Source organism: Clinocottus analis, unplaced genomic scaffold (genome assembly GCF_023055335.1).
Source record: "Clinocottus analis isolate CAN_PGR_092001 unplaced genomic scaffold, fCliAna1.0.p SCAF_20, whole genome shotgun sequence".
In the NCBI taxonomy this organism is placed as follows: domain Eukaryota; kingdom Metazoa; phylum Chordata; class Actinopteri; order Perciformes; family Cottidae; genus Clinocottus; species Clinocottus analis.
In genome coordinates, this window is record NW_027175932.1 from 13794744 (window position 1) to 13820574 (window position 25831).

The 25831-nt window shown below is 46.4% G+C and overlaps 1 protein-coding gene across 3 annotated transcripts in view; it reads right to left on the reverse strand.

Annotated features, from left to right (window-relative positions):
• Positions 1-25831, reverse strand: part of sbf1 (SET binding factor 1) — a 49662-nt gene that overhangs the window by 13348 nt on the left and 10483 nt on the right. For 2 of the 3 annotated variants that reach the window (XM_068586126.1, XM_068586124.1), the window contains exons 2-22: positions 19606-19691; positions 17941-18078; positions 17205-17333; positions 16750-16860; positions 12106-12135; positions 10404-10509; positions 9912-10044; positions 9693-9801; positions 8280-8393; positions 4372-4449; positions 3764-3877; positions 3532-3660; positions 3338-3436; positions 2689-2896; positions 2282-2394; positions 1992-2141; positions 1829-1897; positions 1467-1628; positions 1115-1374; positions 273-445; positions 100-173 (exon numbers count right to left, since the gene is read on the reverse strand). In XM_068586126.1, the coding sequence (XP_068442227.1) occupies positions 100-173; positions 273-445; positions 1115-1374; positions 1467-1628; positions 1829-1897; positions 1992-2141; positions 2282-2394; positions 2689-2896; positions 3338-3436; positions 3532-3660; positions 3764-3877; positions 4372-4449; positions 8280-8393; positions 9693-9801; positions 9912-10044; positions 10404-10509; positions 12106-12135; positions 16750-16860; positions 17205-17333; positions 17941-18078; positions 19606-19691 (2585 nt within the window). The remainder of the gene's footprint in view (positions 1-99; positions 174-272; positions 446-1114; positions 1375-1466; positions 1629-1828; positions 1898-1991; positions 2142-2281; positions 2395-2688; positions 2897-3337; positions 3437-3531; positions 3661-3763; positions 3878-4371; positions 4450-8279; positions 8394-9692; positions 9802-9911; positions 10045-10403; positions 10510-12105; positions 12136-16749; positions 16861-17204; positions 17334-17940; positions 18079-19605; positions 19692-25831) is intronic. The other variant, XM_068586125.1, reaches the window with a different exon arrangement.

Consider the following 25831-nt stretch of genomic DNA (forward strand, 5'->3'; position numbering starts at 1 on the left):
GCCTGTGCTGCAGGGATTGGTGGAGAAGGGAGTGGGCGGGGCTGGCCGGGTGTCTGCGTGGCCTTTGTCCAGCGAAACGTAAAAATAGGAATTGGTTACCTTTTGGATCGGAGGCAGCCGCTTGCTCTCCCTGTGGACTGCGTCCAGCGTCTCGATGTGCATCTGAACGATGTCTGGAGAGAAACGGACAGAAGCATGAAGACGGAGAACAGTTTGGTTTGACGCTCTACGAGGAGGAGATCGGTGAGTGTGGCGGGTGCCGGGCCTCACACCTGGTATCATGGTGTGGAGGGCCTTCAGGTGCTCGTTGGTCACGCCGCTCTCGTTACACACTTTGTCCACGAAGCGGTTGATGAAGCGCACCACCGAGTTCGCCACGTCGGAGCTCTCGGCGTCCTCGAAGCCGCTCTCCGTGTCGTAGCTCTCCGCCATGCTGCCCGCAATACTACAGGAGGAATAAACACAGGAGGAATAAATACAGGTGCAGTGGACGCTCTTGTTCAGTGGGATCAGAGCAGAGTCTGAGCTGAGCGTCCTGCTGATGGAGAGGAAGTGTTTGAATGAAACCACCACCACACCCTCCAGCCACCTCTACTGCTGGAGGTGTGATTGATGAACGTGGGAACAGATTCTCATAAAGAGATATAAACTAAAGCTTAGTGTTACAAAAACTAAACACACATACACACACACATCCATCAGAGCATGCTATATTTGATAAGTTCCAAAATAAAGTTTTGAATTTCCTGCTACACTTAATTTTAAGATAAAAAACAAATGCATGTATAAAATCTACAATACAATATATTAAACAACAAATCAACTTTCCAGTGAAATTGGTTTTGAAACCGTTTTGTCTGAAATAACGGGAGCAACGATCGCTGATTTCAACGTCAATGTGATTATTTTATTAGATTTATTTGCGCAAACATTTGCAGAATCGTGACATAATCAGGTTATAGTGACTTTAACTGTACTGTGAGAAAGTGAGTCTATACTTATCCTTTACAGGACTACCTGGATAGATTCATCCTTGTCTTTTTCAACACTGATCCCTTCTTTTTAAAGATCATTTTAGCGTTTTTATTGCCTTTATTAGAGCATCTGGCCGTACCTGTTGGTGACGTAGCTGTTGCTGACGCTCTCCACGTCTCCCAGGCCGGTGGTCCTCAGCAGCCGGTTCTTGCTGGTGTCCAGCGGCAGCAGCAGGTAGCTCATCCTGTTGGCGTAGTGGATGGCCTGGCTGAACACCGTGCTCTCCTCCTTCTGCACGCGCTCCGTCTGCATCTCCTTGCTGAGCGTCGGCCACAGCCGGCTCTGCTCCGACGCCAGCTCCAGCGCGCTGATTTTCCTCCCGTCGCTCAACCCGTCCTGCTGCTCGGAGAACCAATCAGAGGCTCGTTAGTGACTCATCATTTCTAACCAAAAAGGAAACTTCTTGCTGCGGGGGGCTTCTTCGTGCTTACATGGTTGTTCTGCTGCTCCCCTTCATCTGTCTCCAGGTACAGAGCTCTGATGTGGTTCTGGACGTCGCTGTAGAACATGGCTTCCCAGAACTGCATGGTGGCCCACACCATGTGCTCCTGAACACAGCTGTAGGCAAACTGAGTGATGCCCGCGCCCATTTTCTGTCAGGCAAAACACAGGGAGAGACGTTCACGCCACTTGGAATGACATTCAGATGTGTCTCACCACAAAACCCCCTCACTCAGTCAAATGTAAAACCACGACAAGAGATCGCTGATGTTTAATGGCTGACTGGGTTCTTTGCTGTTGTTGAGGCTGAATTTGGGTAACTTGACTTTGATGATGCTGGTGTTGAACTTACTCTGCAGAAGGCTGTGACCAGTGGGAGGAGAGCAGCTGCAATGCCTTGCTCATCTATATGTGAGCAGTCCTGGACAGAAATAGGGAAGCAAACGAATGATGTGTCTTTTTGTGTGTGCGCTATACTTTTGATTCCAGTCATATTCTAGTATTTGCAGACTCACCTGTAAGGTGCAATTCATCATTCGGACAATGTAGTCAAACTGCTGGTCGTCCAGCACAGCTCGGTTCTGCAGGACGTGCTGATTGAGCTCCTGGGTCAAACAAACCCGAGCTGCCCGACCTTTCAACGCCCGCAGCACAGCTGGCATTAACTGGACAGAGGAGATGAGGACAACAGCTTCACAAAAAGCAAACCAGCAGGACACCATTAGGACAGATTACACATTTTGAAAGTAGGTATGCAGTTGGTCAGAGTTCACTGAAATGGAGGGAGTCAGAGATGGGCTCTTACCTTCTTGGCCTCCAGCATCTTGTTCTCGAAGATGTATGTGATGCAGTTCCGGACGACCTCCAGCCTGCGGGCGCTGTTGGCCATCACGTGGCCGTTCCTGTCCACGATGTCTCCTGTGGAGACGCGGGAGAAGAGATCAGACGCTCGTCCATCACTGCCACACCGAGCTCAACCCCATTAAACACACACTGTGAGACCGACTGTCGGGAGGGAAAAGTTCACACAGGAAGCTGCAGGGGGAAGTGAGGGTGTTGAAGCACCGACACTCGTTTGCCTTGCAAGAAACTTTTGTCAAGTGTTTAGCACCTTATATTTCAAATGATCCAAACCCTTTTAAGACCTGGAGTTGAACAAATTACCAACACAGGCATCAAAACAACTCCTTCTCAGCCCTTTCCCCAGCTCACCCAGTGGGGGCCCCGATGGCACCATGCCCTTGACCTCCGCCTTGACCACAGGAGGCGCCGTCTTGAGCTTGGCGGCGGCGTGGTCGATGAAGAGCTGCACCACCACGTCGTCCAGCGAGGGGAACGGAGACTGTTTCTGTGCAGCGTTCTGGCTGTTTTCCGACGGCCGCTGGACTTTGTGCATCGCAACGGCGGGGTAAGGGTTCTCCTAGAGGGGAGAGACGGGGAGAGGATGAAGAAGAGGGTCAATGTGGAAAACTGAGGGAGTGAGATAAGGAAAGCAGAGGAGCGACTGAACAGAAACAGAGCTATAAAAAAGGAGGATATGTCTCATAGTAGTAGTTATTAGAGACGCAGGAAACACATCAAGACGGGTCGTAAATCAAATAACTCACTTGAAAAACATCCCACACATGGATGAAGATAGATAAGAAGTGAGCTTCCTATATAATGTAGGAGCGAGTTCAAATTGACTTTAAAAGATTTCTGACCGAAACAACACTAACGATATAAAAAGGGAAAGAAAGAAAGAGTCTCACCAGCGGAAACTGATGAGAATATAGCAGGACTAACAGGAAACCAGCAGAATAAGGGGCAAGTGAAGGGCGATCAGTGAGAAATGCCATCTGTCATCAGTTCATCAACATACGTTTCTGAAGAGCAGCTCCGCCAGCTCCTTGACGTGGTTCATGACTTTGTGCGGACAGGTCTCCTCTTGCCGTATCCGCTCCACGTGATTGGCCACCAGCTGTGGAAACGGGACAAAGAAGGTTACCTTTAATATCCCAGCCGCTCTCGCTGTGCGGGGGCGTCTCGCTGCGCGCACGGCGCCGACAGACTCACGTCATCGAACAGGTCGGTGGCTCTGTAAGGCGGCCCTCGCTCCGACACGAAGCCCGCGAACGCCATGCCGTCCAACACCTTCATGAGGAAGTCGTCCTCCGTCAGCGACCTCTGACCCAGGAAGGCGGCCTGCGGGAAACACACGTCACACTGACCTGATGCCGACCTCTCACTGCGGCCGCTCTCGTTCTCTCGTTAGAGCACGCAGCTGATTGGTTGGTTCTTTACTGACCTTATGGAAGCGGATCACCGGTTCTGGGTGAATGCGGATGATGTGTAAACACCAGCGATAGCCCTGGAAGAGCTGAGCGAACAGCCACAGGAAGACTCCCCGGATCTCCTTGTCCTGGAACACACAGTCAAGTTAAAGTACACACACACACACACACACACACACACACACAAACTGAAGGAATAATGGAGTGAGGAACTGAACTGGACACGGGGTCTGGGAAACGTCAAGCGTCCCGGACCCGCAGATTAAATCCAGTTACATTTTTGACCTTTTAACACCCTTTTCATGCCAACTAGAATAAAGAGTAAACTCCACCCTGCTGGTTCGACAATAGGCCTCAGAGCAGCAAGAGTGTATCTGACCACCATACACAACAGTTATGGGTGAGGGTGCGAGCAGTTTGGCTGCAACAATAGTTTACCGGCATCTCAGATTGCAGTAATTCATCATGCCGGCTATTAAAAAATGTTATGTTACAAGCTACATTTAAAGAGGACCAACTTTTTTAATTTGGTTAATTCCTTCCCATAAATATAATAAAGAGAATGAATGTTATAAAAACCTCCATACAAATGGACTTTCCTGTGAGAAAGCTGTTTTATTACCTGGATCTTGAGCGCGGAGGGTTGCGTGGAGAGAGGAGGAAAGGCGTGGTCAGCAATTTCCAGCTCCGGATCCAAAACCTACACACAACAAACACAAAGCCGCCATCAGTCACTGTCTCCCTGCACCTCATAGCGGCTCTGCTGTAGCGGGCTGGTTGAAGCCTCAGTGACTGAGTCAAGACCTGCAGAAACCTGCCAGGTATGGTCGGGACAGTTATTATTTGAGCCTTTTAATGCCTTTGAATGGAGTCAATTTCTTAAAAACACACTATTAACTTGACGAGATGCGTCTAAATACTGTTGGTGCCATCAAAGCTTTAAGGAAAACTAAACCTTTGGAGAGGGAACTCTACCTTGGAAACGTCCTTTGGTCTCGGGCCCTTACATAAACTCAATCAGCTGAGTGGAAGGAGAGCACAGCAGCTAAGCCCTCGATTCACGGTTGCTGCCCAACAATCTGCGGCTCCAACGACCTTCAACCGACCTCCAGATCAGTTTCCCAGCAGCCCTAGCTCTCTGTACGAGCTGATTGGACTTGGCTGACTCTTGTGGGGTTTGCGTAAGTCCGCGTTGGCGTCTGTACACACCGGCCATGACCGGGGGAACTTCCCTTCCACTTCTCCAGCTGTCGCTCCGTCCATGCAGAGCAAGGACCGCAACACAACAACACACAAGTGTCTTTGGGTTAGACGCCATGAAGAGGAACGCTCCAAAACACAACAACACACAAGTGTCTCCGGGGTAGAAGCCATGAAGTCATCTCGGGCATTGAGCGGTGGCCCGGTCAGTGTGTCCAGGTTCAGCGTCTGCTGGAGGACTTTGACACACTGCAACAATAAGTGCTGCCGGGATTGTACACTATATTTCTTAATGCATGGTAGTTTAAAAACTGCGTCACTGATCCTTCAGGGTATTCTATCCTTCATTTCTTTTCCATTCATTGAAGACCTAAATTACAAGATGCCTTCTATCCGTGTGATGACATAATCATAAATTACAAACAAAACTCCAAAAAAGGTCACTTTGTCTCACACTTTGAACGGATGCGAAGACACAGGACATCAGAATAGATACATCGAAAGATAAAACGGATATAATTAAGATAAAGAAGCTTGTGACGGGGTCAAGCGGTCCACACGCAAAACATCTCCAGCAATCTGTCAACGTCTACAAGTTCACAATCCAGACAAAATGCTAACGGCGCAATGCCTTTTACAGGACAAGACACTTTCATCAGCTTAGTGTCGACAGAAAGACAAAGACTCTCTTACTTCTCTCTGCGTCTGCAGACAGAGAGAGAGAGAGAGAGAAAGAGAGAGAGAGAGAGAGAGAGACTTAGAGAGAGAGAGACATAGAGAGAGAGAGAGAGAGAGAGAGAGACATAGAGAGAGAGAGAGAGAGACATAAAGAGAGAGAGAGAGAGAGAGACAGCGACAGCGATAGAAAGAGAGAGAGAGAGCGACAGCGACAGAGAGAGAGAGAGAGAGACTTAGAGAGAGAGAGACATAGAGAGAGAGAGAGAGAGAGAGAGAGAGAGAGAGAGAGAGAGAGAGAGAGAGAGAGAGAGAGAGACATAGAGAGAGAGACATAAAGAGAGAGAGCGACAGCGACAGAGAGACATAGAAAGAGAGAGAGAGAGCGACAGCGACAGAGAGAGAGACTTCGTCTTCGATTTTGTTAAAGCAACAAAAGCTGGCCGATGCACTGCTTACAACACAAAGTATTTTAAACACGGAGACAGTCTGTGGGAAGAGCACGTTTGATTTGCTGATCTCGGGGCTCCTCGCTGCATCCAAATACAGAGTGGAGTGAAGTTGGAGCTCCAGCCTCTCCCAAATAAACACATCCCACCCTCTGACTCGATGACCTCACATCTCCAAAGAAAAAACAACCTCAGCGCCAATCAACCAGCAGAGGGACAACCCGCCTCTCTTTTACCAGAAACACACCAGCCAGAGACAGGAATCCAGTAAAGTGAATCATCGGGTTTTTAAACGTGACTGCAATCGCAAATGACAGCAAACAAATCGCGCCATCCAGGGAGCGATGACCCGCCATCGGAACACACCCACACCACGCGTCAACGCCATCAAGGTCGCTGGAAGTCTTCCGCTTCATCGAGAGGTGGACTCACAGTGTTTGGCCTGAACGGATTTGGTTTTAAGTAGCTGGTTTTTAGCTTTAAGGTTTTCATGTTGTACAACATTGAGTTTCTGTGATTTAGGACTCTGTTTCTTTTACCCCAATGAAAAGAAAAATGAGAACCTTTTTTCAAATAAATATAAAAGACAAAAGCATATCTATTAGAGTTTGATCAGCTCTGCACAACAAGGAGACTTGTCTTTAAAAAGTGTCAATGTCCAGGTCATGGACATGTTAATAATCCACTTCTGTGTAGTTTGAGCTTTATGTTTGGGCTTTGTGAAGATTTGCCTTCACCATGACATTAAAGAGTGCCAGCACGTTAGCGGCACGTTAGCGGCACGTTAGCGGCACGTTAGCGGCACGTTAGCGGCATGTTAGCGGCACGTTAGCGGCACGTTAGCGGCACGCTAGCAGCACGTTGGCGGCACGTCGGCGGCACGTTAGCGGCACGTTGGTGGCACGTAAGCGGCACGTTGGCAGCACGTTGGCAGCACGTCGGCGGCACGTTAGCGGCACGTTGTGGCACGTTGGCGGCACGTTGGCAGCACGTTGGCGCCACATTAGCGGCACGTTAGCAGCACGTTGGCAGCACTGAAACATCTGAGTGAGCATTTAGCTCACGGGGCTGCTGGCTGGGCTGCAGACTCTTCATCTTGTTTTCTGGTAATCGGTGTCGTAAAATCCAAATTGCATCCACTGCATATCAATGCAGTAAAATAATCAACCGTGAAGAAGCTGCAGGGAGTGAATGCTTTTTATAAGCCCTGTAAAAACTCAGTAAAACAAACAGTGTCACCCTTGTTAGTTTGCTCGGCGGACTGTTCACAAGTCTGCAACGGTGAAAACTGTATCTGAGATAAATCAATAAATCAAACATTATCCAAGTTCCAGACAAGCAGAACAATAGTTTGTGTTGACACGCGACTGCAATAAACAGTTCATCCAGTAAATTATTCAAACAGTGTGATTTCCTGCTGCAGCTCAATTGTGATCCGCATATGTGAAACAACCGGTTTACCGCTTTACGGTATCAGCCCACATTTGTTAAGACACGTGCACACAGTTAACAGACGCAACAAAAGGGAAGCAGGAAATACATTCACCATTGATTAAGATCATAAGAAAGGTGAGAAATCATTTGTTGACACACGTAGAAAAAAAACAGGGCTGGCTATGTAATACTGGAAGAGGCTGAAACCGCAGGCTCAATATGAGCTGGAATGATGAGATATGACTCGATATGAACACAAAGGTGCAGGGCTGGAAAGGTACTAGGTAGATAGTGTGTGTGTGTGTGTGTGTGTGTGTGTGTGTGTGTGTGTGTGTGTGTGTGTGTGATCCTACCACGGCCCTGCTCCCTACGTCCTTCTGCTGACATGGACTGTTTGGATCGTGGTGAATACGTATACTGCTCATAATATAAATAATTTCTGCCATATTTATCAAATGTGTGTTACGTTATTCATTCTGGTCATCTATTTATTCTATTCATCTGGGGAGAGGGATGCTCCTCTGTTGCTCTCTTGAACATTTCTTCCCTTTCTTCCCTGTGAAAGGGTTTTTACTGTCTGTATTTGGGGAGTTTTTCCTGGTCCGATGTGAGGTCCTGGGACAGGGATGTCCTGTGTACAGACTGTAAAGCCCTCTGAGGCAAATTTGTATTTGTGATTTTGGGCTTTATAAAATAAACTAAATTGAATTGTGTGTGACTGTGTGTGTGTGTGTGTGTGTGCGCACACAGAGTTTAGGGCTGCAGTTCTTACCATGGAGAGCACGGTCTGGGTCTGCTGGAGGAGCGGCTCTGGCAGCAGGGAGATGTGGACGCACTCGGGGATGGTCACGGTGCCGCCGTCCAGGTCGGCGATGATGACATCCAGCTGTGAACACACACACACACACACACACACACACACACACACACACACACACACATTTCATCTCAGCGAACCAGACTGTTGATAACGCGTACAAAGTGGTCTCTGTCAGCGGCTGCTCATTACAGGACGTTGGTATCAAGCAACAGAACAGTCAGATCTCAGTGCAGACGGCGGGTGGTGGGGGGCGGGACTAACGATAACCTCTGACCTCTGATTGCTGGCACGGTGATGACAAGCATGCGACTACTGTACGAAACAGAGTCTCGTTGTGACGCGGGACGTCTCTAACGGTTCATTACACCTTCATCAAGCTTTAATTAAGACAATATCAAAGGTTTTCTCTGATCTTGTAATCCGGATGGTAATTATGGTCTTGTATATTTTGGTATCATTTATCCTGGCGGGGCCTGTAAAGAGCCTCTTTAGGTAAGGCAGGAGCAGCTTGGATGAACCGCTGCTGAAAGGGTCAGTGAGAGTTTACAAGGAACATTCTCTCCATCGTGATCAAATAGATCAAATAGTTAGATGAGCTCAGTTTATGATGGGATTATACAATAGATCATTTTGGGCTCCTCTGAGTTTTAAAAGTCCTTCTGGTCTTTCTTTAGGGAGAACGTTGGTTAACTACGGAGCGATACCTTCAACTTTTAACATCAATATTGCCTTTTTAAAAAATCACGTTTCCTCCAACAGCTGGAAGCTGGCAGCAGGTGTTCCCACAGTCTTGCACCCAGTGCATGTTGGGTATTTAAATGACGCTGGCTGTTTGCGCGTTGTCGTGCCATTTTTTGTCCTCCAGACATTTTTTGTCCTACTGACTCCATTCAAGAAATACTGGAAGGACAGTGACGAGGTCGTTTCTCTCCTGGACAGGAAGCACCAAAAAATAAGTTAAATGGTCCAAAATAGAAAAATGAGCCGCTGAAAGCTTTGTCTTGTTTTATTGAACTTGCAACGTAAGCCATAAGTTAATTGGGCTAAAGCTTATTGAATTTAAGGTTAAGTCAGATATTTGTTTTCTAGATAAGTCAAATGTCTCCAAGTTAAAAGGATCCTACTTTAAATGTGAGTTGAAATGATAAAGAAAAGCACTTGTTGGTTCTGTTTCATAGTAACTGGACCCCTTAAAACATTAATTGATGATGTACGACGTCATCAGGAAATATTCCAGACTAAATATCTAAAACAAGAATGTAGAACCAGACGTGCTGTTTGGAGACAGCGTACTCCAGCAGAGTTCACAGATCTACAGCGGCATTGTCAGGCTGGTGTAATCGCGCTGCAGTGACGGGAACCCACCAGCTCCTGAGTCTCCGAGCGGAAGAATGAATTGACACCGATGATGAAGGGCGTGGGGGTGCTCAGGACCTCCAGCAGTTTCCCTGGCAGGATGGGAACGTAGGTGAAGCTGAGGGAGACAAACAGCAACCAGGTTCAGCTTCACGCGTGTGACTCCTGAGACTAAGCCAGAGAAACATCGAGAGACATGGCGGAGAGACGCAGGAGTGGATGCCACACCTGTATTTGAGGGGGAACATGATGGCCAGCAGACCCCGGCAGGCGTCCGTTAGCCTCTGGTAGCTGCTGGACAGGAACAGGATCTTGTGCTCCGTCAGAGCGGCACAGAACAGGTACAAGACGTTGATTATACCTGAGGGAGGAGAGGACGTCACACAGAGTCCAGGACACAAAGCACATTCAGACCGGCAGTAAACTAAAGAGCCTGACTCAACATTTAGGGTTTACGTCCTCTCTTACTGATTGGACGAGTAGCAAGCTTTCAATGCAGTTCTGGAAATTCTTTAAAATGATCAATAATGTATGTGATTATTTCTTTCTTTTTTTTTAATAGCATAAAAATGGGGATGGAACTAAAGTGCAGGACTCAGTTAGTGAAATATACAACATTTTACACAATCTGATGTTCATTAGGGTAGAAAGTTGTATTCACCAAGTTCACACGTAAATGAAAAACCTGATTTGTAACGAACCACATATTTATAAGCGTACCAAGCTGTCTGAAGAGCTGGGCCACGGTGCTGCCGCTGACGGGAAGAGAGTCATCGATGGGCGTCTGGATGACTTGCCGGTCGCCAGCACCTAACGTTATGGTCCTCTGTAGACGATCAGAGAGGGAGAGGAGGGACAAAAGAAGGATTTAGCAGACTAAAGGACGCACGCTGCCTCTCAGACAAACAGGGTTTTAATCACAGATTGTGCGTGTCGGACGAGCAGCGTGAGTCAGCGACAGAGATGGAGGACCCAGAGAGGCTTAGCAGGTGCATCACAAATCAAACCAAAAGCCATTCCAGCCGATCAGGGCGTGAATGGAGCCCCATGCCAACGACCTCACTGCAACAAAAAGCCCAACAACATCAGCACCGACGTGTCAAATGAGCCTTTCACGGGAGAGAAAAAACCCAAGCAACGTGGCAGCTGTCATGTGAAGGCGATTTTCCACGGCAGCCTATGGGAAGCACAAGCGGGCAGGAGATTGATCGAAGGCGAGGCCGAACGGATGATTGATTAGGCGCCGTGAAGCGAGTCCTGGGATACAACGAACACCTCCAACCTTTAACGAGCTGGAAACACTTTTCTGAAACAAGCAAGTGATAAAAGCTTTTGTGAGCCGTTGTTGTAATACTCATTTTAGCCACAAGAGGCTGAGTGAAGCTGTAATTATGCTTCTTACATTAAGTAATAGATTCTGCTCTTCTATTTCATTTTGTTTCACTTTTAGACCCTTTGTTGGCCCTGATACACAATATAGGATTATTGCTGGTAGGATTATGTCATTTAAATTAATAATTCTTGTTCACGTTGCTCAGTAACACACAACATATTTCCCTTTTGTTTAGGGAGCATGGAGAAATTAAAAACTCACTTGGAAGAAAACATGAGCGCTTTGAGTCGTATTATAAAATATGGGGGGTGCACTTCAGCCTCTTGTGGCCAAAATGAGTATTACAACAGCAAATGATCCTGACAATAAAAAAGACTATTTGTTTTCCACCTGTTTTGACAGATGAAGAGGGAAAAAAGTCGCAGAAATTAACCTGGCAAAACCTTTATTTTTAACTGCGTCACAGATGGAAAAATCAATGAAAAAATTGACAAGTTTTAAAGAATACTGTCAAGTCATTAAAAAGGAGGGAGAAACTATTTAGATCGGACTCAAGGCTCCCATATTCCCTGACCTTGTGCGTAGAGAAAACACAATTACGTAAAAGCACTTAATCTTGCCAGAGGGCTTTCAGGATTCACAAACCAGATAAGCAATCTGTTCCTGAAAAGTACACAAACAAAACTTCACCTGAAGTGGTTCTAATGGAGCGGGTCAGTGTGCGGCCGGGAGGGGGAAGCGCAGCGTTCATGTCATGCTCTCTACAGCAGCAGCAGCATCCACAGGTGAGCTGTTAGAGATTCAATACTGTGACCCAACATCTGATCATCAGCCACCTTCACATCCACTGAACTAACTGAAGGCAACGCTGTGCGTGGATTCTGCATCATGAGCAGGGGAGACGTTGTAGAAGACGTTTTATGAACTGAACGATCAGATGCCGGTCACACATTGAGCGCACATCAAAGCGATTTAACTTCTGCTGCAGGAGGTGTGCGTGGATTGGCTGAAGGGTGGAAGCTCAGAGCTGATTGGTGTCGGGACAGAGGAGGTAGGGAGGTGGGGGGGGATGAAGTCGGGCCTGCGTACCAAACTCTCCTCTTTCTCCTCCTGGCCCGGCTGCACAAGCACCCGGCAGACAAGCACACACACACACACACACACACACACACACACACACACACACACACACACACACACACACACACACACACACACACACACACACACACACACACACACACACACACACACACACACACACACACACACAACCCCGCAGGATAAGACACAGGTTAGAAACAACAGGAATGAGGCAAAGGATGCCCAAACTAAACAACAACAACAACAACATGACAGTGAAGTCTCAGCATGACGAAAACACTGCAAGACAGCTGCTGAAGTAAAGAAAATATACACGATGAGTGTAACATGAGACACACACATGCAAAACAAAAGCATAGCCATCATTTAGCGTCCGGAAGCAACAGATGATCCATATGTCAAAATAAAGTTCAGCCGTCACATACAGCAGTAATGATGCTCCGTGAGGGGAACGCAGAGACATTACTTTCACTCGAGCAGCTGATATCACACACACACACACACACACACACACGTTTGGACGTTAATTTTGCTGTTTTACAATTCTCATGGACACACAGGTGGCCTCCATCACGTTGAAGGAGGGACCGCCATGAACGATCTCACTCCTTCGTCCATACATTCTTCTGTTTGTTAAATTACATGAGAACAGTAACACTGGTGTGATGCGTGAATTTCTACAGCTGAGATGTTCTTATGTGACACCGTGTGACTGTAATAGGAGCTCAAACTGATTCTGGAAACCAGGCGGCAAACTTCGGCTCTGAAGAGTGAAGCAGATAGAAGTCTATGAGAAAATGACTCTACTTCTCTCGCGATTTATTCCCTCAGTAGATGTTGTAAACATGAATTTATGGTCTCCGTCTCTAATTTCAATAAACGGACCATGAAGTAGGGTATGCTTCAAGGCGGGAATACTACTGATCGACAGGTTGCTGCCGCTACCAGAGCCATATAACGGTGTCTCTTTGTCACTTCTCCACATTCGAAATATAATAACATTACGTTCATTCGCTGCAAAAAAAGAATAAAAAATGGCGACGGACACAATATAAGATGGCGACGGCAAAATTGTCAAACTCAAGGTTTCAAAACAGCAGTCCTCAAACCAATAAGTGACGTCACGATGACTACTTTGACTTCTCACATCCGGTCTGTGGAAACGGCTGAAAGGCAATGATAAGAGGCGAAGCGGTTAAATTCAACCAAATCTGTCACATGTGCTCGTCATGTGACAGAAAGTGTCAACGACCTCCGGCGGAACAACTTGTGCAACTCTCAGTTCAAAGTGTTTTTTCCCTCTCAGTCCTGCCATCGAGCTCTAATGTGTTATTCCCAAATCAAATCCGGTCGGTCAGAGCACTTGGCAGCGGGCCAGACGGTGTCCAGAAACAAGAATTCCCTCCGTCCTGTAAGAGCTCGATCACTGATGGACGGTAAGGCGAGCACTTGACCTCCTTCCATGGGGAAATCTAACATTACCACACAGGAAGGTCAGAGGTCAGGGTCGTGTGGGATCCACGCTGTTGTTCAAGGGGACTTGATGAGAAAGGATGCGTCAGCACTCCGTGATTAGACACGACTGTTCTCACCACAAAGACCCGCTGCTGCACCACCTTTCACCAAACAGCTCGTGTTATAACGTCCTGCTGGTCAGAATAAAACTGCACAGCACTACTGCCACTGGGACGGTTTGTTTTGAGATACATCTGGTCGACCACATATTAAAAGTCAGCCCCATCACCACGTGTGCATGTGCAGCTTTACAAAGTTAAGCTGTACTGTAGCAAGAAAACAGCCTTTTAGGATGAGGACTATAACTGAAGTGTGTATTTAAGGTGACACTGCGAATCAAGAAAAATGTAGAATAAAACGCTACCGGGCCGTGGAAGAAATGCAGAAGGTTAGAGGATTGTCTTCTGTCGCCACGGCAACATGTCTGATGGCCGAAGATTTGGGTGTCACACTGCTAGAGTGGCTCTGGTGTGTGTGTGTGTGTGTGTGTGTGTGTGTGTGTGTGTGTTTTTGGTAGAGGTTGACGTGAACACACAGACTCTACGGTAATGACAGACATTTAGCGGGCTGATGTGGGATCATTCTAGGAATGTGTGTGTGTTTGTGTGTGTGTGTGTGTGTGTGTGTGTGTGTGTGTGTGTGTGTGTGTGTGTGTGTGTGTGTGTGTGTGTGTGTGCGTGTGTGTGTTTCTTCTCTAAGTGCCTCTCCTCCTCTTGAGTCAGAGGAACAGGACAGTTTGTGCTCGGATAGAGAGACGCAGTGTAAACTTACGTATACACTGTGTGTGTGTGTGTGTGTGTGTGTGTGTGTGTGTGTGTGTGCTCTTTGGGTCTGTATGTGCGTTGATACTGATTAGATCTGATTCTCGCTACCCGGTCGGAAGCCATCTGTCGTGCCATATGGTCACCCTGGCAACCCGAACAACGACCTGAACAGCAACGTGTGTGTGTGTGTGTGTGTGTGTGTGTGTGCGTGTGTGTGTGTGCGTGCGTGCGTGCGTCTTAGAGAGTGAAGAATTAATTTGAAAACAATCAGTGTGCTTCAATGACTGCAACAAATCAGCTTTATGACAAATATAAGACATGAAGAAAAAAATAAATAAAAATAAATGATTAACTTCATCCTGTAGAAACTATTTGATCACAAATCACAGAAAACAAGCAGAAGCGCCATCAATCACGCAATGACTTGAAATGATTGCGAGAAAGCAACACATTCCTCAAAGAAGGCTCGGCTGCGCGTGACCAACAGAATCAAGAGCACGGAGCGGGATGCTGATTGCTGAAGCTTTGCAGGACGGAGAGTTACCTGCAGACAGGCCAGCAGCCAATCACAGGCCAGGGCCTGAGACACCTGGTCTAAGCTACAAACTGGGGACTCATCTGTCTGTAACACAGTGTACAGGAGGGTGCACACCAACGACACACATGGTTAGAACACCGGGAAGCAGATGTGCACCGATGGGCATGAACCCGTGAAATAAGGGACGTTTAGTTCACTTCAACGGGGAAAGAAGTCACTGTTTTCTTAAGATGAATTAAAATAAATAAATAAAATGATTCTTATCAAATGTATGGAACAAATAAGAAACGGGGAGGGAGAGGGTATAGATTAAAAAACAAAATATGTTTTGTTTAAAGTAACCCACAATGCTGCTGCTGTTCACTTCATTTACTGTTGCAGATGTTCCACTTGCTTCTCAATACCGGTATGTATTGTATACGATTCCTATAACAACAGATAGCTGCAGTCCTTAACCTGTTATACCTGTATGGATGTGATATAATTCATATCTTTGTTGGACGGCCTGGCTCGAGTTGAACGCTTTGTAAAACACATACAGAAAATAAACGCCTGAAATGTAGTTTCTCGTTTGACTGATTATTCAACATACAATATTGACTAATCGCTAGCTCTGGCTAAAGTAGCACTCCCCGCTAGCGCCTGCCAGATCGGTACTGAGCATGTGCAGCTGTCAGCTAGATGAGGAAGAAGCAGGCGGCTCTGCAGCTACTTCCATCGTCAATATCAGAAAACAGTCTCTTTTTGGTAAAGATGGAAGTCGTGGAGGAGCTCGCCACCTCGCCTCTTCCTCAGCTCTGTCGATACAGAGATATCCACAACAACAAGCCTGGTCACAAGTATTGAGTCGGTACCTCAGCTATGATAGGTTTCTATAAGAGAACACAAACATGTCTGTTTTGTTTATCTGGTTATAAATGGAAGTCTTGTTGTTGTCTTCCATGGACAACGTTGCTTTTGAAATGCAATAAATCTGTCTATATCTGTGAAGTGGGACTAATCATCCATGACAAGAAAAATGAAAAGAAAGAATGCAGCCTGCAATAAAATGGATGTTATATAAGCGCCCGTCCTTCATAGACCTGCTGTAAAACAAACTCTATGGACAACATCAATCCCATTATAAACAGACTCTCTGTACGTAGTAATCCATAAATTATTCCATCCTACATGCACAAAGAACATGTGCAGGCAGTCCCGTGACGAGCACTAGTGCATGTGTGCATGCACTAGTGCATGCAAACAGAGCGTCGAAACTACAGCTAATGCTTCTTTTCGCTGTTGTAGCGCCACCAGCGGCCCCGCGATGGCCGAGCCGCTGCACTCGCCGCCAAGAAACTGCCCTGCTGAGCGATGCGCGTGGAAACATAAGGAGGGAGCACCATCCAGCAAAGCAGAAGAAATGAGACTGGTGTCAAAGCTCATCATCGTCCTCCGTCAGCTTTTGGCTTCGCTGGGCAGTGTGTGTGTGTGTGTGTGTGTGTGTGTGTGTGTGTGTGAGTGAGAGATTGAGAGTGAGAGAGAGAGAGAGAGAGAGAGAGAGAGAGAGAGAGAGAGAGAGAGACAGACAGAGAGAGAGACAGAGAGAGAGAGAGAGACAGACAGAGAGAGAAACAGAGAGACAGAGAGAGAGAGAGAGAGAGAGAGAGAGAGAGAGAGAGACAGAGAGAGAGAGAGATACAGAGAGAGAGAGAGAGAGAGAGAGACAGAGAGAGAGAGAGAGACAGAGAGAGAGAGACAGACAGACAGAGAGAGACAGAGAGACAGAGAGAGAGAGAGAGAGAGAGAGAGAGATGAGTGGTCAGCAGTTACCTGGGAGCCTCCAGCGATGGGAATGATGCAAGTGAGGAGATTTCCAACCACCGTTTCCATGGGGACAGTAAGGCCATCTACGTGGACGGTGTAGATCAGCCCCAAACAGTTCTGTTCAATCGGGCGGGGTCAAGGGTCAATGAAAGCACGCCACGGCTCATGTCAAATTTACAGAAAAGACGGCAAATATGCTTTAAAATAAATGTGAGAACTTGAATTCAGGAGGTGCATGGTGGAGGTGGAAGAATATTTAATTTTTTGTCTGCGTCGGTTTATTTTGTTAGATTAAAAATAATTAGATGAGAGGTTGTGTAACGTGGTCGCTCTGCTGAAACACCAACACGCGCCTGTTGTTGGGCTGTCGGTGGCCGGTTTGTAGATACCGCCCGACCCTAATGTCGACTTAACAACACATGAAGAAATGACGGCGTGTTGGAAGTGTGTGTTTGTCGTACCCTGAACACCTCTGTGTAGTCCAGTCGGGACACCAGCACCAGGCTCTTGGGGGCGAAGACCTGAGCCAGTTGGACGACGGCGAGCTCATCGTCCGCCTCGTCCGCCTCGCTGGCCTCAGCCTTCTGCAGCTGGACAAAGAGAAGCATCGACGTCACGGCACTCGCATCGGGGCCAAGAGATAAACACTTCAAACTGGGAAGCCTGGTTGTCCCACTGGTTCGGTCACCAGTGGGTGCTTCCTGGCTGTGGGATCCAGCAAAGACAGTCGACCCTTCGCTAAGTCCCGCCCCTCAAACGCAGACTGGCCAATCATAGCACAGCATCCGACAGCTCTGACCAAGGGTCCGCCAACGACCAGAGCTCTGCTCCATAGACTCTCGCGCGTTGGTTCCACGTTCGGGCTGGTTTAGTGGATTCGGAGCTGGTCGTGGTTAAACGTGTAACAGCAATACTCGTTACGCGGAGGAGCCGGAAGGAGACACGCGTTTCTAAAACTTTGCGTTTCTATGTAAAAACCTGTAGCGGGAACATCAGCAGAGTACGTTAGTACGTCATGAACTAACCGTGCTACTGTGCTAATGATCCCAGGGAACTTAGCGAATAGTCAATGGCTGGTGTTCATGGTGGGGAAACATCTGTATTAAATTCATATAAATGAAAGATTGCAGCTTCTAATTAGACATTTCTTTGCACCCAATATTACAAATAGCGCAGGATTGGATGAGTCGGCCTCACCTGTGGGTTGTCCAGGCCCTCCCAGAAGGTGAAGCAGGCACAGTAGTGACGCTCCGAGTTGATGTCAGTCAAAACCGCGACAAAGAAGGAGGCAGGTTGTCGCTCGGGAACCAGCTGCCAACCGCTGGGCTGACAGAACTGGAGAGGAGGAGGTCACAGAGGTCACAGAGGTTACAGAGGTCACAGAGGGGAGAGAATCAATAAGTATACGCACTAAACCTTGACAACATATCAGACAATAAGGTGACGTGTTCTCACAGCACCTCAGGGTGACTCATCCAAGGCTATCATTAAACGTATACGCAACAAAACAGGTTCTGAAAAGGTTACGCCTACTTTAATAACACAGTGACTGAACCATGTGAACATCCATGAACGGCAATTTTGCTATTGTTTTTTTTTCTTTTAATCAATTAGTTTGAAGAATCTATGTTATGCCGTTTCCAAATATTTAGTTGCACAACAAGAAGTAGTAATGGAGCAATCCAACAATGTCAGGGTCGACCGAGGCCACCAAACTGAAAGTCAATATTCGCTGTTTTCTTTCTTGGGGTATGCCATTTATTAAATGATGCTCATTATTCATTAATTGGCCCTCAGGTCAATCCACACCAAAACACTTATGAAGCAATTTTGAGTTGCCGGTTTCCCTGAGCGCACACGCTCGTGTCCAGCTGACATTCTTGTGAGTCCATGCTGAGTCAACAGGCCCGACAGCTGACCTGCATTAAGCATCATGAAGAGCGCAGTAATCTCACTCCCCTCCAAAACTGACTCCAGATACCCAGAGGACTGATATCTGAAACCAGCGATCCTATTTTTCAAAATGAGAAATGTTTCTGTGCAAAACTGGTGGAAGAATCATAACGCTCCAACGACTCAGAGCATCCCTAATTATTATCAATGTCCCCCTCTGTTTTTAAGCAAGCGGTCCCTTCAAATCAAACACATGGGTGCGTGTTTCACTTGAATGTCTGTCTCCTTCAGATCATTCTCCACTCTACATGACAGAACTTTTAATATGGTTTCTTCTGAACAAAATATTTCCTGCGACTTTTACGTCCCTCTTGGCTCCACGGTGGCATTGGAGGAAAGAGCAGTGGGTCATTCACAGTATTAATCCTCAGAGGAACATGCATATCCATAGTGCATATGATGCAACCATGTTAGTGTTTGTTAACGCTGCACAATAAACCAGACGAAGCAACAAAGGGACCTTACAATCCTGAGATAACCTTGTGCCCTGAGATCCATGACTTGTTTTCTTATCAGACATCGGGGTTAAACTGGTCCATAGTGGATCTCGAGTTCCAACGTTTCCTCACTTGTTGATGTACTTCAATGTTCTTTTATCTATAAATAACATGAGCTCTGAGGGGATGCACATCCGACAAAAACACAACAAGTCGTTTCATTATAGGCTTTAAAAAAAAAGAAGAAGCTTCCTTAAAGATTTAGATGGGCTAACCTTCCTACAGCCTAGCGTATACATAACTAGTACCAAACCTCTCACCGGGGTCAGAGGGTCATGAAGGCATCAACCCCACGAAACCTGGAATACTTGTTAGTGTCTCGCTCCAACCAACGGAGCTGCCAGGGAACTGAACCCCTAACCCAGACAGGGTCAAGTGCCCCACTGCAGTCTGCCTATAAGGGTTGACTCACCAGCTCGACGCCTTGTGGGAACGGGCTGTCCTCCCAGTCTTTCTCAGGGAACCGCTGGAGAATGCGACCTTGACCTTCACCCTCCACTGCAGAGACAGACACAGAGAGGGACAAATACAGAGGTCAGTCCATGTCACTTACATTGTTTGTTGTCTGTTTGCTTCTTCAAATAAAGTATTTTGAGGGGTTTATTTTCAAGCATATCAGCACATTGATTGTTTTGTGATGTATGTTGACATAAATAAACAATGAATTCCTGTTAAAACACGACATGTGTTTTGCTACAACGCGCCACAGCGATTGGACGGGATGCGGGAGAAAAAAAACAAGTAGCCTCCATTAAAAGAGGAAGAATACACCTCTGACAAGTGTGTTGAGTTGACAACTTCCCTGTGAGGACAGGACTTGGGAGGCGATGCGTGCGGTCACTGGTCATTTACTGTTGTTAGTCAGTAAACTGCTTTTATTTCTACACATTCACTACTAATTCAATAAGGACATATGAATGGACCTTTGGGGTAGAAACATTTTTACAACCACTGAATGGAAGTGACAATATTTGGACTGTGGTAGACGCCGTGGTAGAGACGCCCTACACGGCTCTGTCAAACACCTTGTAGCCCCGCCCCTAAAGTTCCCCTGCTTTATGGTCTAATTCACTTTAAACGGACCATTACTTACGAAATGAACATCACGCTGTATTAAAGAAGACTTGGAACAGTAGATTGAGACATAAACTTATGTTTACAATATTTACTGAGGGAATAAATCAAGAGAGAAGTAGAGTCATTAATATAGACTTCTATACAACCAGAGGAGTCGCCCCCTGGTGGTCAGGAGAGAGAATGCAGCTTTAACGCACTCCGGCATTGAAACCGGAGGTTGCCGCCAGGTTAGTGGTGACAAATGAATCCAGATGAAGTCTGAGAGACATCTATTGGTTACAGCAGTTGTTTCATGTCAATATGGTCTTCTAAATGAGTCCATGTCTGCCTGTTAAACAGCAGAGTGATGTGTTATGCTGCTTTTTTTTGTTGTTGCTACTGGTTAATGAGGCCATTTCCACTGCTGGCCCGGGCCTGGCTCATCACAGTGGCACAATGACACGACAAAGGCCCGCTTATGTAACCACCACAAGCCCGTCTTTCAGCTCGGTTCCATCTGAAGCCCTGCAGGCCGCTTAATGGCAGCATTCATCCGCACAGAGAATACACTTATCCTCCAGATACAAAAGGACATAAATCTAGCATAAAACTAAACAGAACTAAATATTATCCCATGCTGACAAAAAGGAAAAGTTTTCACCAGGATCCAGAGCAAACCTGAACAGTTTGCTGCCTCAGAGAAAACAACAGAGCCCTTTTACCAAGGGAACTAAAACAGAAGCTCAGACACACGGAGACAATACACAAACAGAAAGTAGGCCAGCTCCCAAAACACACAGGGAAACGCTCAAGTCATCCTCGCTCCCTTGCGAACCGGGGCTGCGTGGACGCTTGTGGGAGCGGCGCTCTGGGATCAAGTCATCAAAGACAAGAGATTCATTTACTTGCTGCTTTGAGATGATTGACGACCTTCTCTGAGACTGATTTAAAGTTCTCAGGCATCAACAAAAACGTACTGAAACCACGGAGGGAACAGCATGAACTGCACCGTTTCAGTTCTGTTTAAGGCCGGGTCTCGGTTAGCGGTGCAACAGATCATAAAACCCACGGTTAGCATCGGATCACGCATCAGATCAGCACAGAGGAAAAAGTCTAAAAGTTTTAGAGATACCTGAACATGCATTTTTGCCATTGATACAAATTGCTAATGTAATTGTATCTTGCTGAAATACACGCAATTCAAATGATTATGAAATAAAAGGTTGTGTTTGTATGGATAAGAACAAAAAGTCATGAGTAGTTGTAATTATAAGCTGTTTAGAGGTAGTGTAAACAGCACAGAATTCATCTCTTATATTTATTTATGTTGGTGTGAAAACATCTTCAACATAACATGTTTCCACAAGTTATGTGAACAGAACCTTCGTTGGTTCTCCGTTAGCGGCGTTAAGGTCAAACAAAATGTTTTCTTTTTGTGGGCAGATCTAGAAAAATGTGTATGGTCTTGCTAGCAGCCAATTAGGCGGCACAACGATTGCGTTGATTGGCTGCGAGCAAAACCATACACATTTTTGGCCGATAATAGCAGCAGACACAACCAACACTGCCTGCACACGGCTACACACACAAATGCACACAGTTTCCATTCACAGGATCTGTATCGAATGAAGTACTTTATCAGTATCTTCGTCACTTTACTGGGGTCATTACTCATATCAGTATTTTATAAATGATACACAGCCATACTGCTGTAGCTTTTGTTGTAATTTTCCAAAGGCAGAGTTGAACCATCAGTGATCCAAAGTTTGTTGGTCCACACGACAAGGCGACAATTAATTGACACGTGACCTTGTAAGCTCACACAATAGGCCCTTTACCAGGCAGCCATTTTGACGAATCACTGCAGGGTAAACATAGGTGAAATAAATAAATAACACTGACTAACTTTAGTTCGGTGGGCCGCGGCACTGTGACGCTGGCTCACTGCAGCGGCTGTGACACACTTAACAGAAGGGGACCATAATTCATTCCCTCAATTACGACCTGTGTGTACGCTGCTCGGACTGTGAAAAGGGCCCATTATGTCCTCGAGACAATCCACATACCACAACCCAGCGCGTGTACGATCAAAGATTTCCATTCGTCACGGGTGCTGCGTGCACTGCAAATGAGACCGCGTCAAAATGACATTAAAACTACATTCAGACCACTTCCCACAACACCGACACGTTGTACTTAAATCCCAATCTGCTTGATAAAAAGGTCCTGATTGACTTTATGACGCCGAAGAACATGTGACTGAGCCAAACCCAGCTGGTACACTGTGATGACTCATGCGTCGGTATACCAGAGCTGATGCATGCTGGGACCCGCTGTCACCTCCCAGCTATGTCCTTAAAGGCAAAGAAGCAGCGTGCATGTGTATGTGTGTGTGTGTGTGCCTGCCTTTCAGTTCATTTTGTGTCTTGTGTTGTGTTCTGTAACAATGTGTTGTCATGTGGGTGTCAGAAACACAAACACAAAGAGTGAGGCGGCGTGAGAAGCAGATGCCCGCTTCAGAAACACGTTCAGCCAATAGCAGGGCGGGGCTTGTTCGGCCAGTTAAAGCAGGACAACCTGCGGCTGAGGGAGGAGTACGCAAACCTGTACGAAGCACTGTGTGTGTTCGCTACGTACAAGAGGTGTCTCCTCGTCACAGGAGGCCAATTTCCACTTGAAAGGAATCTATGGAATGCAAACAGAATTCAACGAACTTCACAAAACCAGCAATTGAAAAAAATGAGAGAGCACTGAATGACAGTGAGATGTGGTGATAAGACGAATCACAAACACTGCTCATTACAACGCCTTTCTAACTTAAAAGATGTTTCCATTGGATTTTCTTGGAGCTAAAATATATTTTTCATGACAATGACGAGCCGCTCAAGATGCTGCTTTAGTGAACGCTGCTTAGCCAGAATCCTGTTGTCTCTCTTACTTTGATGAGACCAGCTTCCTTCTGCTTGTGAGGTTAGTCATACATACATACATATATAAATAAGCGAAATGAAATTGTGGTTGTAGCCGGGAGAGTCCCATCTGCAGACAGGAGAAACTAAACTGTGTTTTGTTTGACGTTTCCTTTTGGCAAATGGGTTTGAAATGGTCATTACGATGACAAACGGCACTACTCGTACTGCGTTTCCCCGAAATGCGAGCAGCAGTAGCAGTACACCGCTGCAAAAATGTAACCTCCGCTGATGATTTGTTTTGTTTTTTCAAGAGGAGAGAAGAATAAAGCAGAGAAGAGGAGAGAGAAGAACAGAAGAGAGAAGTAGAAACGAGGAAGATAATAATAAAGCAGAGAAGAAGAGGAGGGAAGAAAACAAAACAGGAGGAGAGGAGATTATATCACATTTGGCATGTTGGCTCAGGTAAAACAGGAAGACGAGAAAGAATCTCTTCATTTGTGGTAAACGTCTAGCTGGACTGACACAAACAACCAGGATGAAACAGGCCACAGGGTCTCACCTCATACCGGTGCGTCATTTGCATTAAAGAAAACTGACAAAAAATATGATCATCGACAACCTCTATCGACGAGTAAGGAGCCCTCGGTGTATAGCCACGCTGCTTTCTTATTATACTGGTGTTTTTCATCACTTAATGAACCGCAAACTAGACTAAAACTATGACTGAAATGTGAGCTGCTCCTACTGTCAGAAGCAAACTCACATTAGAGCATAACGTCATTTCCTTGTAACCACAATCACACAGCCGTGAGGGGAAATGCTCAAATGGATTTCCTGGCAAACGTCCACTCTGGGTGTGTTTGAACAGCGGATAAAAAAAAAAAAAAACATGAAATCTGACTGCTTGGCAGATGCTGCTGATGTGAGACGCCGGCTCGCGCTCGTCCCGCCGTGTGAGTGGAATGTGAAGCGGGTGGCGTGGCCTTGCAGGACAGATACCAGCGCACCTGTTGTGGTTCAGGAGCGTTACTAACTAGACAGATAACGGTTTCCTTTTGAGGAGGGATCCTTATCTCTGCAACTGCCTGCATCTTATACACCGAATCCTTGTGTTTGGGACAACGTCTTTTTGGCACTAGTTTGTCTTCGCCTCCTCTTTGGGACTTGGATGAATTCCTCCTTCAGGACATGTCCTCGACTCTTGATCTTGATCATCTGGCATTTGTCGAAAATGCCCCCATGGTCTACTCCCTCATTATAAAAGCTCATGAAAACACCATACAATACCACGCCCATACCCTCACCGCCTCGCTCCAACAAAGACAAATGTCTCCAACAGTTACAACAACCAAGAAGCGGGAAAAGAATCTTAACACTGTGCCAACAACGAGTCAGAGGAACTGAGTTAAACTACGGTGTCACCAACTAAATCTGCACAAGCACTCAAAACCCCGGACTGGTGGTCGCTGTGAGGCTGCCTCTCCACGCCGGTGTTATTGAGTCCGTCCCGTGAATTGGGAAAGGGAGGACCACCAGCTGTGTGAGCAACACAATCAGCGAGTCACAATCAGTGCATTCAGTTCTGACCGCGCCGAGTTCAGACTGTGAGCAGGCTTTTTTTTTTGTCCTTTTTTTAATTTGCCATTAGAGGCTTTCCAAGCAGACAGTAACGGCCCCACCTTAAAAATAAAATAAAACAGGCTTCCACGCTTCACCACCCAAAGTCAAACACAATAGTTCAGCCCTGTTTTGTTTTTTTCTCAAAAAAAATGCTCCAGAAGTGGAGAACAGACATTCCAAGTGGGTTGAAACGGGTTTTTGTTGGAGCGAATGAAAAGGGATCTGTTCACATTTTAATTTATGCTAAGTACAGTACATATAGCCTGATATTTTGACTAAATGGCCATTTTGTTATTAATTATACAGTCCACTCTTGTAACCTTCCAATCTCACCAACGCCGAGCATCATTTGAGTTCGACAATGAGGCTGTGTTAGCCCGCAGACCGATCATTTGAAATTCAGAACATTTATATGAAAGCAAAACTACGTGTTATGTAATGATATCGTGTCGAGCAGAAGTACTGACATTTGGGTCGATACAGAGTACCAATACGAGTATGAAAAAATACCATCAAAGTTCTAAGAACAACTTTGAAAACGCGTTTTAGTTCATCAGACGTTAACGATGCAACGTGATGCTGCTGCTGACGTTACGACATTCAACGCTGTGCTTTGAACTCGCTCTCAGCTGAACAGTTTGAGCCGTGTGGAGGCTCGATCCGAGGCATGATCAGAATTTCTAATTCAGCACCTTTTAGGCAGACGTACAGAGCACAGCAGACGATACTGAGAATATGTGGTGTAGATGCAAAGTTAACGGTTCTGCTATCGGTACTTTACATGTTACGGAGTGAGATCTCTCAGGGGAAAAACATTACAAACCTCCCCTCTCTGTTTTACTCTGAGGCGCGCACACACACACACACACGCACACATACACACACACACGCACACACACAAAGCCGAAAGCCAAAGCCGACAGAGGACGATGATGAGCTACGACACCAGTGGACTCCAGTAGATGCTGAGAACTCTCCTATCAAATGCACTAAAACCCTCAGCAGGGAGAGAAGTACTACGAGCAACATGACGAGAACATAAATGTGCTG